General features: G+C 35.2%; 3 protein-coding genes across 5 annotated transcripts; all 3 read right to left on the bottom strand.

The window, feature by feature from the left end:
- Positions 1–551: 551 nt before the first annotated feature.
- LOC107429173 (phenylacetaldehyde reductase) lies at positions 552–3,521 on the bottom strand. 3 transcript variants are annotated; one of them, XR_007240997.2, is made up of 7 exons: positions 3,257–3,521; positions 2,562–2,731; positions 2,277–2,468; positions 1,809–1,971; positions 1,437–1,623; positions 1,038–1,238; positions 701–909 (listed from the first exon to the last, which is right to left on the bottom strand). XR_007240997.2 is itself a non-coding variant. In XM_016039828.4 (6 exons), the coding sequence occupies exons 1-6, from the start codon at positions 3,375–3,377 to the stop codon at positions 765–767; spliced, it is 978 nt and encodes a 325-aa protein (XP_015895314.3). In that variant the 5' UTR covers positions 3,378–3,521; the 3' UTR covers positions 552–764. The 3 variants fall into 3 exon arrangements, 1 of the variants encoding a protein (XP_015895314.3); XR_007240998.2 differs by having other exon boundaries at positions 1,008–1,238; XM_016039828.4 differs by lacking the exon at positions 1,038–1,238 and having other exon boundaries at positions 552–909.
- Positions 3,522–4,680: 1,159 nt separating this feature from the next.
- LOC132800678 (receptor-like protein 1) lies at positions 4,681–5,184 on the bottom strand. Its single transcript, XM_060814895.1, has one exon. The coding sequence runs from the start codon at positions 5,182–5,184 to the stop codon at positions 4,681–4,683; it is 504 nt and encodes a 167-aa protein (XP_060670878.1).
- A 302-nt stretch (positions 5,185–5,486) lies between these two features.
- Positions 5,487–6,891, bottom strand: LOC107417740 (receptor-like protein EIX2). The gene is made up of 2 exons (XM_060814896.1): positions 6,759–6,891; positions 5,487–6,664 (listed from the first exon to the last, which is right to left on the bottom strand). Exons 1-2 carry the CDS (start codon positions 6,889–6,891, stop codon positions 5,487–5,489), a joined length of 1,311 nt encoding a protein of 436 aa, XP_060670879.1.
- Between the last annotated feature and the right edge of the window lie 9,823 nt (positions 6,892–16,714).

The following is a 16,714-nucleotide window of genomic DNA, read 5'->3' on the forward strand; positions in this document are numbered from 1 at the left end:
TTTGAGATTGACTAACTTCTTGAAGCCTCTTGAGAATTCTTGTAAGCAACTGCAGCGTGATAGTTTCAGTGTTTGCAAATTCTGTAGCTTGGTGATAGGAAAATGAAGATCTAACATATGCAAGAACTCAACTCCCACCATATGTCTAATGATTGAGGTAAGAATTTCACCAACTCTAGCTAAATGCAAAAATACAAGTTATTTAAGAACAGAGTAGTGATAGTGTGTAGCCCCACGGAAATGGTGTTTCCTTCCTAGAGATCAGAGTTTCAGTTTTGTTAGCTCCTAAGAGATGGAGAAAAAAGATTAAAATGAAGAATCTTTCATGGGCCACTCAAGTGCTTCCAATAATACCTAAGATTTGAAGTAAAAAACGTTTTAAGCACTTCTCCATGATTCCTAGATTGATGCATTTGGATTTTCTTAAAAGACTAATATGTTTGAGCTTCTCAGTTTCCACAGGCATCCATGGGGCTAAAATCAAGTTCCATAAAGCTGAAAACTTGTACCAACTTGTTATTTGCTATAGTGATTTGCACATAACTTGCAGATGATAAGAAACTCCTACTTTTATTGAAAAACTTAACAAGAAGCTACATTATAAAGAATATTGGACACAAATTAAATAATTTGAGAGCAATAAGGATGCTAGGAACAGGTTCAAATTACCTTACTGCTAACAAAGTACTGCAGACTGGGGTAACAAAACAAGATATGTTCTATTTGTTATTGTTTTCCATCATATCTTGTTCAAAGACATTGATCTAAACATTAACAAAACCCTTCTCCTTTAGACTTTCAACAGTGTCCTTAAGACTCACTTCCAAAGGAATGAAATTCACACCCAAACTTTTTGCTTTCTCCTTGGATACTTTGCAGGTTGGCGTGAGGGGCTTGTCATCTTCACACCTGAAATTAATGAAAAACAGAATTTTTTTCTACTTCAAAGTTTATTGCATATCATCAAATTTCGTTGTAAAAAAGAATAACAGATAGAGAATTTTGACCTAATATGCGAGGAAAGAAATCCAATATACATTATAATGAAGCATGAAATCGTTTGAGCAACCACCAAGACTGCTTCGTGATTGCAAAACCCAATAAAGCATGGAAAGTATTGGAACTGTGTTTCTCTGAGTGTGTTTTTGTGTCTCATTATCCCTCTCTATTTTAATGCTAGTCATCCATTCAATACATGGAAAGTAACGCAAAATTCTGAATACACACCAGGGACAATTCTGTATGACAGTAGATTAGTATACTTAGAGACTTAGCATAGAAAAACACAATCACAACCAAGTAGAAACACATTATATTTACCACAAAAAATTACCATGAACTGACAAGAACTAATAAGGAAAATAGGTAAAGCTTGATTGCATTTGCAAAATGCACCATAGAAGCATGACTCTTAATACTTGCAAATGGAAACTTACTTTTCCGGAAGGTTCAAGGAAGGGTATAGTTCTTTCAAAATCTTCAAAGCCTCACTCATGTGTTCAACTTGTCCAGATAAACAATATCTTCCACTGGCAGAAGGAACTTCAAATGCTTGAATATGTGCATATGCAACATCTCTAACATCAACAAATCTATAAAATTCGTTGGGAAAGGTTTCAGCTCCTGCACCCAAAAGAAAAAGAAAATAGCAGAAATGGAAAACAAGGTTCCACCGGCCAAATGTCTAAAGTTTCAGGCACTCTAGAAAGGTCAGAGTATCTATATATATACATATATATATCAGCTGTACCAAGAAAAGTGATGCTGCCTCACTCATGCAAGAAAAAGGATTAGTTTCAAGAGGGTACCAGTTGTAAGATTCAGAATACGCTTCACAGAGAAGTTAACGGTTGGCTGTAAGAGAGGACCAATCACAAGTCCTGGATGTAGTGTGATTAAGTCAATCCCATTTTCTTTTGCGAATTTCCAAGCAGCCTCTTCAGCTAGAGTTTTCGAAACCATATACCAAAGCTGGAAAAGAAAAAATTTACAGCACAATAAACATATAGAAAAATTGATGCATGATTTCCTCTACTTCTCTCTTACTATATCCTTGCTACCAGTAAAAAAGAACTAAACAATAGATATAAATACAAATGATGGCTTTATATTCTATGCTGTTTTTACTAAACTCATCATCGTAGTATAAATACTAATGCTATAAATTTTGCATAAGTGTGTCTGAAAAGAACTTTCTATAAGATATTCTATAGAAGTAAATTGATAAATTTAGAATGAGATAATAAAAGCTTAGCCCATATTGATACAGTACACACCTTCATCTGCTCACAATATACAGGATCTGAAAACAATGTCTCATCAATTACCACATCAGGGCCAAGAGGTTTTCCATTGAATCCAACTGAAGCCATGGAAGATGTTACAACCACTCGCTTTACAGAAGGGGCTTTTGCACATGATCTGAGAACGTTTAATGTTCCCTTCACTGCAGGGTCAATTAGCTCTGCCTGAAATTAACAAAATTTTGCATAAATCTATAAGTACTGGACTAACGAAAACCAAGGAAAAAATGTTTAGGCCATTGCAGTCAAAGAATTAACCTGTGGATCATTGACTGAAAATGTTACAGGGGACGCTGTATGGAAAACACCTTCACAGCCATCAACTAAAGCATCAAAAGCTCCTTCATCCAATAAATCAGCTTTAAACAAATGTAGTCTTTCCTTAGCTCCATTGAGTGAAAGCAAGTGTTCTGTCTTCTTTGGATCATCTATGACATACATATACAGAATCAGGAGTTCGAAACTGAGATTTCATATGCAATTAACATGTATAATTAGAAGTTGCTCGCAGACAAGCCATTGATTTCCATGTGCTTTCTTTATGTTTCAACATACAGAACACTACATCCTTTGACAAGCTATTATCAAAACCTACAAACCTCACTCAATTTCAACTCTCAATTCCATCAAATTGGGAAAAAAAGAAAGAAGCAATATTATTTTTAAGGTTTTTGTTTTCGTTTTATTTTTATTTATTTTTTTCATCACCCAAAACAAGGATTTGACTACAAAACCACAAGATCAACATTTCCTGAGCTTCAACAACCAGAACAAATTAATACCGAAAGCTTGCTCTTCAGATTTTATATTCTGGGTTTATTTATTTATTTATTTTTCCTAACAATAAACAACAAACAATGAAAACCCAGAATATGGAATAAAAAACCATTTACAAGACTAATTGATATAGATCTGAAGAAGCCAATTAAAAAGGAAGAGTAAAGAAAACCAACTTGGGTCTCGAACAGAAGCTTTGACAGTGTATCCACGTTCCAGTAAGAGCTTCACCACCCACGAAGCTATGTAACCGGAAGCTCCTGTTACACACACCACCTTTTGCTCTGCTCCACCCATGATTCCTCTGCTCTCTCTGCTTTGCTCTGTCTGGTCAGGACCTTTTTGTCAAAGTCCGTCGAAGATGTGTTGACTAGATGTTGTACTTAATAAAGAAAAGATACGATGTAAATGGTCATTATTGTCCGAACAGAATGGATCACCTACTTAAATTTTAGTACGAATTTTCTATATGTATATATTTTTTTAAGAAAAATATTCCCATCCGTATTGGAATCATAATTATTGAATCAAAACTTGGTAAAATATATATATATATATTAATCAACTGAATTTTTATCCTTTTTTTTTTCTTTTTCTTTTTTGTTCAGTAGAAAAAGTCCATGTGACAAAATTAGTAAAAACGCTCCCATCTGACAGTTTTACATTTGTCTTTTCCTAAATTTTACCACGTGTACTAATCACTACCTAGCTCAGCTTGGGACCATTTTGTCAAAGTTTTGGTCAAGAATATATAGCATTTATAAAAGGGAATATATGGTATCACCCCCTTAAAATTTGATTTAAATATAATTTATTTCTTTTAATTCTGAAAATTTAATGAACTGCTTTTTTAAGTTTTAAAATGTCACCACCTTGACTCCCTTAATGTTTCATGAAAATGGTAAGAAGAGCATATTCCACAACCAAGTATCATTGGCAAACGAGTAAACATAAATTCCATAAACTTAAAAAATTGCTTATCATTTCCTGCTATAGGGATTTGAACACAAACGATATAAAATAGCAAATTACAGTGACGTTGGGATAGAGAAACAAAAGAATATATATATTATATATAAAATATTATCTTATATGTTGAGAAATATATATATATATATATATATATATGTATTATCTTATATGTTGAGAAACCCCTCTTCCTTCAGGCTTTCAACAGTGTCCTAAACTCATATCGCTTTCTCCTCTGGGTACTTGGTGAAGCTTCTCACTTTCCCATCTTGAAGTGATGAAGCAACCTTTTCCTTAGAGCTCTATCATATCACAGAACCTTCACAATTTTTACTTGGACAAAAATTGAGATTTTCAAATATAATACAGTGCATGCTTCCCTCTCCCTTCTACATAAAAATAAATAAATAAACAAGGAAAAAAATACTTTGAAGATTGAAATATAGATACATAAGTGATAGTTAATAGATGAGAAACACAGTCAAATGAACATAACACAATTTATAAATGAAATTACAAGAGCTATTAGGTGAAAGGGAACTTGACAAGTAACATGAGCTAACATGAACTAGTAACAAAGAAAGCAGGGTCTGCATTTCAAGATAACAAAGTGAAGAAAGAAAACATACTCTCATCTTCTTTGGTTCCTCTGCTGTCTGGTTCTATACTTCAACCACAGGAACAGTATTCTATCTACAACTTTCTCAACAGCATCGAAGTAGGCTACACTCCAAGAACTTTTCATCGCGATTACCAGATAAGGAACAAGAATTCCTGCTGCAAATCCCAATCCAACACTCAAGTAAAACCACTTATCAGTAGAAGTGTCACCACTTCTACTACTCTTCGAAGTACTCAATCCCTTTTCTGGATCAACATCATCACCTGGACATTTCACATCAAGTGGAATACCACAAAGACCAATGTTTCCAGCAAAAAAGGGTGCATCAAAAGTTGTCATATGATCTGTATAAGGGATCCTACCAGAGAAGTTATTGTTTGACAAATTCAGGAACCCCAAAAATGAGAGTGATGCCAAACTGCGAGGAACAGCACCTGAGAGCTTATTACTTGAGAGATCAAGTGATGACAATTGCTTCAACTTTGAAACGCTCTCCGGAATGTGCCTAGTCATATGGTTTCTTGACTAGTTCAGAAACACTAAACCTGACAATTTTGTTATCTCTTCTGGAAGATCTCCACTCAAATTATTTCCAGAGAGATCCATGCTGACTACAAGGGAGAGGATCTTGCTGAAAATCAGAGATTGGTCTTTCATATTCACAACCAAGTTTTCTTCATAATATTTCCCAAATGTCCCATAGAGTAGATAGCGGTTTATGTTTTGGACTCGTGTCATAGCTTTGAAATCTCCAAAGCTAGCTGGTATGCTACCTTGGAACTGATTTTCTGCCAGGTCCAGGACTTTCATTGAACTTAAATGAATAGCACTGGAGGAAGTTCTCCCGAAAATGCATTGCCTCTCAATCTGAGAATCCGTAGTCCTTCGAGACCTTTCCCAATCCACGCTGGAATTGTACCTGTTAATCTGTTGTTTCCAAGATCCAACCTCTCCAAACTAGCTAAGTTTTGGAAAGATGATGGGATCTCTCCAGAGAGGTTGTTGTCATTTAGGTTGTTGTCATTAAGGTGCAATGTTTGAAGCATACTTAGGAAGCCTAAGTCAGCAGGGATTCTTCCAGATAAATTGTTTTTACTAAGGTCCAGTGCTTTAATGTAAAAACAATTCACAAAGACTGATGGAATACTTCCTATTAGGTTGTTATTGGAAAGATCAATGACTTGAAGACCAGGATTGTTGCTTATAGAAGCTGGGATTTCTCCAGTTATCTGGTTGTCGGAAATCGAGAGGAACATTAGGGAACCACTATTGTTATATGGAATAGTACCAGAAAGTTTATTTTTGGATACATCGAGAAAGTAAAAATTGTCACTTGGAAGAGGAATGGATCCTTTGAAGAGGTTTGAGCTGACATCAACCACTGCGTTTGATGCCAACTTTAGAGGACTGGGCAGATGACCTTCTAATCGATTGTAAGAAACATTCAATGATGATAGCTTAGAGGAATGTTCCCAAAACCAGTTTGGAATGGAGCCAGAAATGTTAGCATCTGACAAATCCAAATCATTGACTTCCTTTTGTGAGTTAAGCCATACAGGAAATGAAGGACCCAAATGGCATGAATGTATGTCAAGACGCCAGACTTGGAATATGGGAACCCAATTGGATCTAATATTCATGGTGAAAGAGTTTGAAGATAGGCGTAAATATTTTAGCTTGCCAAGATTTGAAAAATGTGTTTCAGTAATCATACCCGTCAATTGATTGGAAGAAACATCCAAAGAAGACAGCTCAGAAAGTTGTCCCAAACTTTCTGGGAGGGTACCATTCAATTCATTCCCATTTAGCAGCAGAACAGAAAGATTTTGCAGCGATCCTAAAGAATCTGGTATTGGACCATATAGAAAATTATTCGACAAATCCAGACGGACAAGATTTTTTAGCTGACCAAGCCATTGTGGTAAGCTACCTACCAAGTGATTTTGTGACAATTCCAAGCGCAACAGACTTTTAGAAAGACAGTTTTCTATTCCTTGATCAGTTTTCTATTCCTTGATGGAATTCTGGTAAGGTTCCAGTCAAGTTATTATCTGATATACTAAAATACATTAAGTTGCAGAGTTTACCAATTGAGCTTGGAATCTCACCCTCAACATTATTGGCACCAAGGGCTAGGTTAGTGAGAAATGTCAGGTTTCCAATGGAAGCAGGAAGTTTCCCATGAAGTTTATTGCCTGCTAAATTAAGAACTCTTATCATCTCCCACCTTTCATGATCTCTGAAACTTAACATATATATGAAACTATTCGTTTCCATAACCCCTTCCAATTATAATTTATAAATAGACCACAATCAAGCATCTTTGAAATTTTTGAAAATTGAATGATTCATTTTAGTATGTATTACTATTTAATTTCTACTGGTCATAATATTGCTACAATGCACTCTGGAAATAAAATTCACGCTAAGCAGATTATTTAAATAATCAAAATAAAAAAAGTATACAAAGTCTTTTTTTTAACTCTGAAGATGAAATAAAAATACCTTCTCTCTCTCTCTCTCTCTCTCTCTCTCTCTCTGTGAAAATGGTAGACAAATTAATAAAGCCTACATATACACATAGCAAACCCAACTAAGAATGCATTATCAAGGAGGGGGGATGGGGGGGAACACTTGATAGCCCTTAAACTTGTGATTTTATAATTACTGCAAAAACATGAAAATCAAAGAATTAATTATTATATTTATGTGGCTCACATGTATTTCAGTTCAACCAACTGAAGTTGGTTTCATTCAAAGATTTTCTCATTGCTAATATGAATAAGGATCCTGCAGAGATTCCGAATCCAACATTGAAGCTGTCACCACTACTATCTAAAACATCATCATTGTCACCTGGACAATTTTACTTCAGGTGACAAAGTCAATAAGGAAGCCATTCAGAAAATTCCAAGTGATAATGCTATTGTGTCTGCTACCTGATCATGATGTCAAATATTTTATCCGTAGCTTGAAGTTCTCTGTCAGCTTTTATGCAGAAAAGAATAAAGAATATCAAAAATTGTTACTAGCAAGTTTATATATATATTACTTATTTAGCATAAAAGATATTGAACATCAGTTTCATTTTGCCAAATTTTCTTGCAAATTTTTTTTTTTTTTTTCACAAAACAGGCTTACATCAATAATTATATTTCACAGAGTGATTAGCGCAAGCTAGAGAGGTTTCTTAAATGAAGATGAATTGCACCACTAAACTTAGTATTTGAGATGTTTTAACACTAAACTTAGTATTTGTGTATTGTTAAGTATTTGAGAGGTTTTAACACTAAACTTAGTATTTGTGTATTAATTGTTTATTTATTTTTATAAACATGTAATTTTGTTATATAAACAAACAATTATGAAACATACTTTCAAAATGTTCATCCAAAAAAATTAAAATAGTTATATCAATATCTATTTGAAAATCACAAATAAGGGGTATTGTAAACAAGAAAAATTAAATTGATAAAAAATATTTTTGATATTAATTTGTGTTGAGCATAATATGGAGATTATAAAGTGAAGGGATCTTCCTCCTTATATTCCATTTATTAGAAAGGTAAATTTTTTCACCAAAAAAAAAAAAAAAAAAAAGAAAGAAAGAAAAAATCCCAAATGTAAAATTTTACTAAATTGGGCTGAAATTAGGCATATAATGGCCAGGGTTTTTTCGAAAAATAGCCACCGTACAACTCCATTTTTGAAAAATAGCAAATTTTTTTTTTTTAAAATTAGCCAACTTTTAGTACATCAGGACCAAAATACCCTTTGTACTTTTTTTTTTGGGGTCCATTTTCTCTCCCGAAATGCAACTTTCTTTTATTTTGTTGTTTTGGTTTTTTTTTTCCTCCATTCCCTTTTCCTTTCGAAACACAACTAGGGCATTCGAACAAAGCTAAGCTTTCCCTTTCCCTTTAGAAACACACCAGCACCATTTTCTGTAACACCCCGTCCCAAAGTACAACGGAAATTTTCCAACTTTGACGGAGGTTGCCCGTTGACCGTTGACCGTTGACCGTTGACCGTTGACCGAAGGGGTCAAAAGTTAACTTTTTGACTCGGATGGAATTCTAGGTTGACTGAGGTACCGTTGCGAAGTACACATTGGCACGAGCTCATAGACTAGTAGCACGTTGAAAACGGAGCTAAGGTTTGAAAGTTATGAGCAAAACAAGTTGAGATCCAAACTGTCCAAGGGGTGCCGGAGTTGACTTTTTATTCATGCAAAGTTGAGCTTTGACTCATGCATGGTTGTGAAGTACTCATCGATATGAGTCCGTAGACTAGCGGCACGTCCGATTTGGACATGTGGTTTGAAAGTTATGGACCTGTAGAGTTTTTCAAATACTGTATTATTTTAATATTATTTTTAAGTGTGTAACGATGTGCCACGTGTGACTTAATAAATGTGACCATGTGTCACCATGTGGAGATGTCACATGTCAACCATGCTTAATACCCTATTATTTTATTATTGTTGTTTTATATAATAATATTATTTTTAATATTATTTAATTAAATTATTTTATTTTCTTTTATTTCTTTTTCTTTTCTTTTTTTCTTTTTTTTCTTTTCCCCACGTGGAAAAACACCTTCTTCTCTTTTCTTTTCCTTTTCTTCCCTTCTCCTTCTTCCCCGAGCCCGTAAAAAAACCAGCAAGGAATTCTCTCTCTCTCTCTCTCTCTCTCTCTCTCTCCTTTGACTCTATCCCCCTCTCTCTTTGATCGACCGTTTTGGCCAGATTTCAGTGGCCGGACGGCCACACGTGTCGGCCACCGGTGAAGCCCAGTTCCACGCGACCCCAACCTCCAATTTTCCCGGCTAGTCGTTGCCGGATGCGCCCAGATCGGGCCGGTGAAGTCGGCGGCAGCGGGTTAAGTTTTTCCGGCAATTCTCGCCGTTTCCGGCCAACCCAGCTCGACCCATACCTCTATTCCACCATTTTTCAACCCCTCTGAATCCATTTCTAGGGTTAGATTGCCCAAAATCCCCACCGTTTGAAAGATCCCTCAAGTTTAAATTCGACCGAAACTTTCATGCCAAATTTCCGCCACCGCCAGTCGAATTGAACTCAACGGAGGTCGGTAATGTGATCCTTATCTCACAAGCTTTCCATAGACATATAATTTGTCAATTTTGGATAACGTTTGTGTTTAACCCCTCGGGTACCAGGTATTATTTACCTGAATAAAATATTAATTTATTTGACTGTGTGAATTGTGTTCTAGGAGCACCGTTGAGTCGTGGAATTGATCCCATGGAGGATCTTAGGTTAATTGCATGCTCCAGGTGAGTGCCCACCTTGAAAACTATTTTGGGCAATTAATTATATTATGTTGTGTTAATTTGATATCTGGAATTTATGCTCCTGTGGTGTATTTTAAATATAATCGGGAAAAAAATATTATTTTATATATATATTTATCCATTAATGCTAAACGAAATTTTGGGTTGGTAAGAAATTCCCGATTATTATTTTATTGTGATTTAATTGTATTTATTACACATGAGCAAGTATTTTCAGTAATTAATTGTGTCTGGATTTTATATTATTTTTGGGCATAATTGGTTTGAATATTTTAAGGAAATTATTTGTTTAAATTGGTGGTTTAATTTTTATAATTATGCCCATGGTATATTATTTGTTGAATCTCGTGTTACGAGAAAAATTATTGTTTTATCGTTATCGATATTTTCGTACCGGATATGTTAAAGGAAAATATGTGGGATGGTAAATGTGAAAATTGGTATATTTCCCACAGTAATTTTTGGAAAAACGGTACGGTTATAATTAATTTAATAATTATTTTAGACGCACTCATACAGTATTGGTGTTCTATTATATATGTGGTTTAGTGCGCAAGTATTATGTCTCCCGTGAGTTGCCATTGGACCTTGGGCAGACAGGTTTGATATAGTGCACATAGCCGCCCCCCTCCTTAGCCGGGATGACGGTTTCAGCAGCGGTACTGTCGGGACGCCGAAGTGCCGTTTGCAAGTTTCTCTCTTTAATCTCCCCGCCAGTCGGTGCTCGGGTCGCTGGGTATCGAAGGGCATCACTGGTATATGGTGTGGTGCGTCAAGTGTAAATTTTCAGATAGAAATCTCAAACCCCAAAGAGTACAAAAATTATTTATTATAATTTATTACATTTTAATTATATTTGGGGTATTTATTTATTTGTTGTTTATTAAATTATTTGATCCCTGGATTTTCGGGAAGTACGAATATCGGGTTTTGTGAAAATGTTTTAAAAGGGGAACATTTCCAACGGAGTGAATAGTGAGGGTTTTGAAAGAAAATATTACTTCAATTGTTTAGTATTATTTATTTATTTAATTGTTGGTATTAATTAAATTTCTTTATTTGTTATATTAATATTATTAAAAGTGTTCGGTAGATAGGGTCACTCACTGAGATGATTAGCATCTCACGTTTTTAAATTCCATTCCCTTAGCTCCAAGTTGGGAGACGTTGATTGTCCGGGGCGAGCCCAACGTCTCAGTTCGTTGCCGAAAGTCCAAGAAGTATTTCTTCCCTTTTTTTTTTTCCTCTCCATCCTGTATTACTGCTTATCTGTCATCGTATTAATTTCATATTTATTTGTATAATGCTCTGTATACTGTATGGGACATGTAGTTGTTATTTATGCACTGAGTTGCTGTTATTCTTTGAAGTGCTGTAAATTTGTGGAATCAATTTGTAGTAATGTGGGAGGAATAAGGGGACGATTATAGAAGTATGTTTTCAGTACAGGAATTTTGGTTAATCCTACCCTTAGGGGAGGTGCTGCCGGATTTTCCGTTGGAAGGTTCGGTGGTATTTCCCTGGGATCAGGGCTTGTCTAGGGTTCCGGGGAGGAATTCTGGACGGGTCCTGACATTTTCACTTCAAGCAAAATTGTCCTCCCATTCGCCAGTGTCATAGAAGAACCCGTTTTTGGAAAATTGTTCTCCCTCCCCATGCCCATGTGATGTTGTTTGATTTTCGTCTTTGAGCAGAGAGACAAGTTTCTGGAAAATCAAAATTAGCTTGCAAATTTCTATAGAAGGTCCTCGTTTTCGTCATTTAGTTTGCCGAAGAAGAAAGTGAAGGAATCGCTGAAGGACTAGCTAAAAGAGGTAAGAGTTTCAAGAACTTTTTTTTGACTAAAAATATGGACTGAAAATCAGATTGTGGAATGTAGGGGCCACGTGAAGCCGATTTTCTTCTACATACTGTCTCTCTCTCTTTCTTTTTCTCCCTGCCTTTGCTAGCTTCTATCACTCTCACAAGAACACTAATGCTCTATTCTTCACCACATCTCCCTGTGTCCTTGTAATTTAGTTGCTTCTTAAATATTTTAAGTAATATGAATTATCCTTAGTTATTTTTAAATTTAGATTCTTTAAGGCTTGTACAGCTGTTAAAACACGTTTATTGTACAGTTAACCTCCATTTCATTGGACAGATTGTTGGAATTTTGTATGGGTTTTTATGGAAACTTTACCAATACTAAATAATTAGCAGAGTTCCTAGTCACAATTTCAGGATTTATTATGTCTACAGACTTAGATGAAGAACTTTTTTATATTTTTAAAATAGAAATGGTTTGCCTTTCGCTTCTCATGGTAGGTTGATTAAAATGTTTTGAAGAATTGAGCTATAAATTGTCAGCAGGGATGTATTTGATTATTTATAGCTTGTGAACTTTGTTTTTTTTTTTTTTTTTTTGATTGCCGTTACTTCTAATGTTTCAAAGATTCATTTATGGACCCCTGCAATTCTCAATGGCTTAAATTATGTCTATAGTTTGACGTAGTATGTTTAAGGCTATTTTCAAAATCTTTTCAATGCCCATTATCAATCGGTATTAGGGTTTGGAGTATTTGGTAATGATGAGTGATGAATAGAAGTTTAGTAAAGTGAATTGTTTAGAAGATTCATATAACCCATGGATGGAGAGCAGTCTACAGAGTGTTTCTTGGATAAGCTATTTTTTTCATTTACTTGCAATAGGGAACTAGATAGATAAGTTTACAGAGTTTTCCTTTTGTTTTTATTTGAAAATTACCGTTTTTTGACTGGTTAGTTCTCCACCCTGGTGTAGATTTGAATATGCTTCTGCATTGTCATTGATATTTCTATAAGTATTTTACTTGTTAATATTATATACCTGATCTTTTCCTTGTGTTTAAATTTTATTTTATGCAATTATTTCTGCTAGTTTTTGCTTGCTAATATGCCAATGCTTTTATCTTTGAATGTTGTTACTGCTTTGCCAATTTTATTATGACTGTCCATAATGCTGTTAGTTTCATTGTCAGTGCATCTCATATGGTATTATGTGTATTGCATGGTAGGCATGGATAATTCTTCTTTTCTGATTAATTAGTTTTACTAGTAGCATTTACAAAGAAAATTATTATTCTAGAAAGCATGATATATTTAGTTTTTGTATCATCCATGCCTTCTGCTATAATTTTGTTGCTTGTTATATCTTACTTTTATCTCTAGCATATAATTTCATATATAATATACATCTGCGTGATCTCTTGAAGTAGACATGTCTTGATCTGCTGCCTAAGTTTAGGGTGCATCTTTTTTTAACCTTGTCAAATTGTAACAGTGAATTTTTAATGCATTAAGTAAGAGTTCTAAATTATTTTTAGTCTATAAGGGATTTTTAGTGGATATATAATCTTTGTAAACATAGAGTTATCAAGATTCACAACTTGAGAAGGGTAGCCTAATCTTTCTGCCAATGTTCGATTTGGCGTTCCAAAAATTTTCCCTTTTTTTTTTTTTCTTCTTCTTCTTCTTCTTCTTTCATACAATAATATGAAATTGAAATGGAAAATAAAATCGTTTGGGCAAAGAACATAAGGTCGTAACATGATGTAATACAACCTAATAACATTTTCTAACAATAAAAAGTACAATACCTGTAGATAAGCTTACCTCTACCTTCCTCCACGCTGGACAGAGATAAATGTTTTCCAATTAATGTTAAAACTTATAAACACCTCCTAAATGCTGTCGTCAAATAATTCATCACTGGTTTGATTCTTTAGGAGCAATAATAGAAATATTTCTTTAGCTGAGTAGGCTTTCAGTGGTATTTTGATTATGGATCTACCCCGCTTGACATTGATGGTAAAAATGCCCCTTCCTGGAGTCATCCGAAATTTGCTGTAGAATATACTGCAGCCCTCCAAATAAATAACTCCTTATCACATATAAAATAGAACTAAAAAATGGGACTAAGGTTTTAGTTATAGTCTAATATCCCTCCTACCTATTTTGAAAATGTCTTTAAGACACAGGCATAAACATTTTATTTTTTATTTTTTATTTTTCGAGTTTGTGGTGCAAATGGTAATCCTCATTTCCTAAAAAATGTTAGGCATCCTAAGCTTCCAATTTCTCAGATTATTGTTGTCATAATAGTTTTCTTACTAATATGGAATTCCACCGTGCAAATGTCATTTGTAAATAATTCACCTTTATTTTATTCATGTTATTGGGGATGATGATGGTCAGCTTGCAATCCTTAATTTATGTCTATAAATATAACAAGGGGACATATTGTCAGGTCCAAAACAGCAAAATTAAAATATTGCAAATAATTTTTTTTATGCTATGCTAGTGAGTGAGTGTTATTATGTCTGCATAAAAAAGAAATAGAGAGAAATGGCAATGGGGATTGGTGTTATAGTTTAATATTCCTACTTCTTGATCCAAGAAACAAAATAAAACCTTTTATATTGCCCTTTGAAATATATAAAAAGTGAGAAAATCTGGAAATTTTATGCAATGATTTTGTATATTTTTGTAGTTATTTAGTTGTTAGTAGTTCGTGTGGTTTTTTTCTGTTGGTGGAAAATTTTCAAATTTCTCATATGCTCTTGTTCATTTGAATAGAAATCAAAGAAAGAATATACAAGGAGACATTTATCTATTTGAACTTCCAGGCTCCATCTTATCATTAGCTAGGTAAGCAGTATTCTGTGCCCTTTCATATACACATCTTACACATATAATATGCTAAGTTTGATTACTGCATGGTTACTAATATTGATTTTCTATTTCTTTCAGCATTGGAGGAGCAAGTGATGGACTGAGCAGAAAATTGAAGCACAAAATTTGCGATCGTAGAGTTACAAGTGCAAGCTGATAAAATTACACATACACTCACAGAGATAGAGAAAGAGAGAGAGATATATATAAATAGATAGAGAAGCATTGGTGGTGGTTTGTCCCCCATTAATGTATGTTGCTTCTCTGTACAACATAGAAAATATTTTACAAACTAATTTCGCTTTAATGTAAAGAACTTATCTGAAAACCTTTAGTTGTGCTGTATTGAATGAGTTTTAGAATTGTTGATAATTTCCATGATGAATTATTTTAGAGATGATAAGTCATCTCTTTATAAATTGCTCAATTTTGAACCTTTGTCATTATGCGCTATGCTTATAATATTGTGTTATTTGATGTGACGGAAATGTTTGTGTTGCTTGGTTAGAATGTGAAATATGAAATTAAAACTATTGTTAAGTTGTGTTTTTGTTTGAATTTAATGGGAGGTTTGAATGTGAAACCATAATATATCTATAGGTTATCCTTAGGAAGCAATGTATAATGTACACTACTAATGTATAATGTATTATGCACTGGTTTGAAAAGATTCTTTAGCCATTTTCATTATATTATTGCACAAATCCCGTTAGGTGTATGTTATTTAGGTTTTGGAAAATTTTCCACCCGGAGGAAAATATTTCCTCTTTTTTTCCTTCTGGAGGAAAATTTTTCCTCCAGGCGGAAAATTTATTCCTCCAGGCGGAAAAATTGTCCTTCAGGCTTTCCTCGTGTCGGAAAAAACGTTTCCTCCATCTGTTATGCTTTGTTGTATTTGATTTGCAGATAAATGGATTCAGATTACCAATGAAGGTTTTGGGGCTCGGAGATATCGAGGGCAAAGGTTAATTGTAGATCGAACTTCTGGAAAGCCATGTCGGATACTAAGTTCAAGTTGACTCCAGACCAAATAAAGAAGTTTGAAGATAGCTGTTTCGGCCACTTTTTGAAGGCCAACGAGATACAATTTAGTGGCCACATCGTCAACCGCATACTATACAGGCAGTGTGTTTTCGACGACAAGGATTCTATGGTATTCAATTTTGGAGGGTGTAACACCCCGTCCCAAATCGCACCGGAATCCGTGCACGTTGACTGAGGTTGACCGTTGACCGAGTGGGTCAAAAGTTGACTTTTTGTCCCAGTTGAAATTTCTAGTTGACCAGGGTACCGTGGTGAAGTGCATGATGCCCCTAGTTCGTAGACTACTAGCACATCGAAAACGGAGCTACGGTTTGAAAGCTATGGGCAAAACAAGTTGAAGTGCAAACAGTCCAAAAGGTGCCGGGAGTTGACTTTTTCTTGTGGTGTAATTTTGTTTTGACTCTTGCATGGTTGTAAAGTACTCGTCGATACGAGTTCATAGACTAGTGGCACGCTTGAATCGGACGTTTAGTTAAAAAGTTATGGACGTTTGAAATTCGCCAGATACCTTAATATTTTATTATATCTGGCTTAAGTGCACAGTGATGCCACATGTCAGCTCCTGATTGGTCCACGTGGAATGAACAGTGTCACACTGTGGCTTTTATTTGACAAAAATCTCGGGGAAGAGAGAGAAAGAGAGAGAGAGTCCGATCGGCCACCGGAGTTTTTCAAATTTTCTGGCCGATCCACCATACACGCGCCAGCCAGCAAGAAGCCCCTCCCCATTTCTAGCAAAACCCCAAAGTTTCACGGCCATTGGCCGCCGGACGCGCCCAGATCGAGGTGGCGAAGATCGGCGGCGATTTTTCCCTCCACCGCCGGCCACCGCCGATTGACCCCTTTCCGGCCATTTTTCGGCCACACGCGCCAGCTAGCCCTCACCACCTCCTCAAGTCCGGCCGACCCACCAAATTTCACGGCCACCGAACCTCCGACGCGCCGGGATCAGAGCTTTTTCCGGCGAGGGGCCGAAATTCTTCAAACCCCGATT

This window comes from Ziziphus jujuba, chromosome 2 (assembly GCF_031755915.1).
Source record: "Ziziphus jujuba cultivar Dongzao chromosome 2, ASM3175591v1".
NCBI classification, from domain to species: domain Eukaryota; kingdom Viridiplantae; phylum Streptophyta; class Magnoliopsida; order Rosales; family Rhamnaceae; genus Ziziphus; species Ziziphus jujuba.